Here is a 3225-nt window from a genome sequence, read left to right as displayed (position 1 = left end):
ACTCCCCCCCCACCTACCCGAAAGCAAATTGTGCTTTGACCCCCCACCCACACACCCCTACCCCTCCCCTCCCCCGCCCCCCCAACAAGTGTCTCTCATGCTTTGACTCCCCCCACCCTACAAAACCCCCCCCAACCCCATCCCCTCCCACCCCAAACTTCCACCGCCTCCCACCCCCACTCCCCCGCCCCCCCCAACAAGTGTCTCTCGTGCTTTGACTCCCCCCCCACCTACCCCCACCCCACCCCACCCTTTTACAAACCCCCACTCCCCCGCCCCCCCCAACAAGTGTCCTCTCTGTGCTTTGAATTTCCCACCCACCTCACACCACCCACCAACCCCACTGCTGCCACCCCCGCACCCGCCGCCGCCGCGCTGCCGCCAGCCTCCGCGTGTTGCCGCCGCCGCCGCTGCTGCTGTGCCGCCTGCCGCCGCTGCTGTTGCTGCCGCTGCGTTGCCATGCCATGTCGCAATAACGCGCTTTCTCGCCATGCCGCTGCCGCCGCCGCCGCCGCCGCCCTCGCCACATGCCGCGTTGCCGCTGCCATGCCGCTGCCGCGCCGTCCGCCGCCGCCATGCCGCCGCCGCTGCCGCCGCCATGCCGCCCGCCGCCGCCGCCGCCGCTGCCTGCCGCCCGCCGCTGCCGCTACCGCTGCTGCTGCTGCTGCTGCCGCTGCTGTGTGTCATGGTTGTTGCTGCCATGTTTTGTTACAATGTGTGTTGCCGTTGCTGTGCTGTTATTGCTGTTGTTGTTGTGTCGTTGCCAGCTGTTGTGTTGCTGCCGTTGCCGCGTTGCTGCCGCCGCTGCCGTGCAACGCTGCCGCCGCTGCCGCCGCCGCTGCCGCGCTGCCGCCGGCTGCCGCGTGCCGTTGTGCCGCTGCTGCCGCTGCCGCCGCCGCTGCTGTGCCGCCGTCATGCCGTGCCGCTGCCGTGTTGTTGCTACCTGCTGCTGCTGCTGCCGTTCTGCTGCTGCTGTTGCTGCCGCCGCCGCTGCCGCTGCTGCTGCCGCTGCTGTGCCATGCTGTGTGCCGCCGCTATGCTGCTGCCGCTGCTGCTGCTGCTGCTGCTGCTGGCGCACGCGTTGCTGCCGTTGCCGGTTGTTGCCGCCGTTGTTGCCGCGCTGCTGCCATGCCTGCTGCTGCGTCCGCCGTGGTTGCTGCCGCTGCTTGCTACGCAGCTGCTGCCACACCGCCCGCCCTCTGCCGCTGCCAGCGCCGCCGCTCTAACCCCCTCCCCCCACCACACCCCCCGCCCCACAACAAGTGTCTCTCGTGCTTTGACTCCCCCACCCCACCCCACCCCAAACCCCTACCCACCCACCTCCACCCCACCCCTACACCCCCACCTACCCCCCACCCCTACCCCTCCTCCGCCCCCCCAACAAGTGTCTCTCGTTGTAATTTGTGTTGATGTTTTCCTCTCGGTTTCGCCACGTGGCCCTCGTGGCTTCTAATACGCCGTGGTTTCTTTCGTCAGTAAATAATTCTTATCGTGTTTGTGTCCGAGTTGTATAGCCACGTGTGTGTGCTGGAGGACCTGCGAGTATATTTTTACGTATTCATATATATAAGTGTAATTTTTTTTATGCGTATGATTATAAGTATTCGTGCGTATAAGTATACGTTTTCATGCGCACAAGTATTTATGCGCATGAGTATAAGTATTGATGTGTATAAGTATATTTATACACAAGTTTAGGTATTCATGCGCATAAGTAAAAGTATTCATGCGTATAAGTATCAGTATTCATGTTATAAGTTTAAGTATTCGCGCATAAGTAAAAATATTCATGCGTATAATTATCAGTAATCATGTTATAAGTATAAGCATTCATGCGCATAAGTAGAAGTATTCAATCGAACAACTATAAGTATTCATGCTTATAAGTATCAGTATTCATGTTATAAGTATTCATGTTATAAGTATAAGTATTCAATCGGACAATTATAAGTATTCATGCGTATAAGTATAAGTATTCATGCGCATAAGTAAACGTATTCATGTCTATAAGTATCAGTATTTATATTATAAGTATAAGTATTCAATCGCACAATTATAAGTATCCATGCGTATAAGTATGTTCAATAGCCCACACCTTCTAGTCGATGGATAAACAGGTAGATCTGAAGACGGAGAGACAAGATACTGAACTTTGAGGACAGTTTCTGGGGCGTCTCGCGAAAGGGGGCGTGTCCCGAGCTGCCGCCAAGGACTGATGTTTGGGCGTGGTCAGGCAGGTGTCACGCTCGCTGAGGGGCCGCCCTAGATGATCGGTTAGTGTGTCAGTCTCGGAGAATGATCACCTGTCGGCCGGTGGTCGAGACTCCCTGAGTGACAGCCTCGCCTTTCCGATTCTCTCTCTTTTTGTTTCTTTGTTTTCGGGTTGATTTTGTCTCTCTCTCTCTTTCTTTCTTTCTTTCTTTCTTTCTCTCTTTCTTTTTCTCTTTCTCTTTCTCTTTCTCTTTCTCTCTCTCTCTCTCTCTCTCTCTCTCTCTCTCTCTCTCTCTCTCTCTCTCTCTTTTTCTTTCATGTCTGTCTGTCTGTCTGTCTGTCTTTCTGTCTGTCTAAGTCTCTCTCTCTCTCTTTCTCTCTCTATCTCTCTCTCTCTCTCTTTCTCTGTCTCTCTCTCTCTCTCTCCCTCCCTCCCTCCTCCCTCCCTCCCTCTCTCTCTCTCTCTCTCTCTCTCTCTCTCTCTCTCTCTCTCTCTCTCTCTCTCTCTCTCTCTCTCTCTCTCCCTCCCCCCCTCTCTCTCTCTCTCTCTCTCTCTCTCTCTCTCTCTCTCTCTCTCTCTCTCTCTCTCTCTCTCTCTCTCTCTCTCTCTCTCTCTCTCTCTCTCACTCCTCCCTCCTCCCTCCCTCCCTCCCTCCCTCCCTCTCTCTCTCTCTCTCTCTCTCTGTGTCTCTCTCTCTCTCTCTCTCTCTCTCTCTCTCTCTCTCTCTCTCTCCCTCCCCCTCTCTCTCTCTCTCTCTCTCTCTCTCTCTCTCTCTCTCTCTCTCTCTCTCTCTCTCTCTCTCTCTCTCTCTCTCTCTCTCTCTCTCTCTCTCTCTCCCTCTCCTCTCCTTCTTTGAGGCATCAGTTTGACTTTTTTCTTTTTTCTCTCTACTTCTTTATTCTCAGCTTGACATTTATCTTTCCTTTCTTTATTCCTTTGTTTTGAGTACGGCGTTTCTCTTGTCCATCTCTCTATTCACTTCTTTGTTTTTTTGTTATATTTCTATTCTTATT

At 54.2% G+C, this 3225-nt stretch overlaps 1 protein-coding gene across 1 annotated transcript in view; it reads right to left on the bottom strand.

Annotated features, from left to right (window-relative positions):
- Nucleotides 1-646: 646 nt before the first annotated feature.
- The window catches only part of LOC138867901 (mediator of RNA polymerase II transcription subunit 15-like), a 7141-nt gene continuing 4562 nt past the window's right edge, over nucleotides 647-3225 (bottom strand). Inside the window, exon 2 of the mRNA XM_070144974.1 lies at nucleotides 647-1205. Coding sequence (XP_070001075.1) covers nucleotides 647-1205 — 559 coding nt within the window. The remainder of the gene's footprint in view (nucleotides 1206-3225) is intronic.

The sequence above is a fragment of the Penaeus vannamei genome, chromosome 33, assembly GCF_042767895.1.
Source record: "Penaeus vannamei isolate JL-2024 chromosome 33, ASM4276789v1, whole genome shotgun sequence".
NCBI classification, from domain to species: domain Eukaryota; kingdom Metazoa; phylum Arthropoda; class Malacostraca; order Decapoda; family Penaeidae; genus Penaeus; species Penaeus vannamei.
This window is presented reverse-complemented; position numbering and strand designations above follow the sequence as displayed.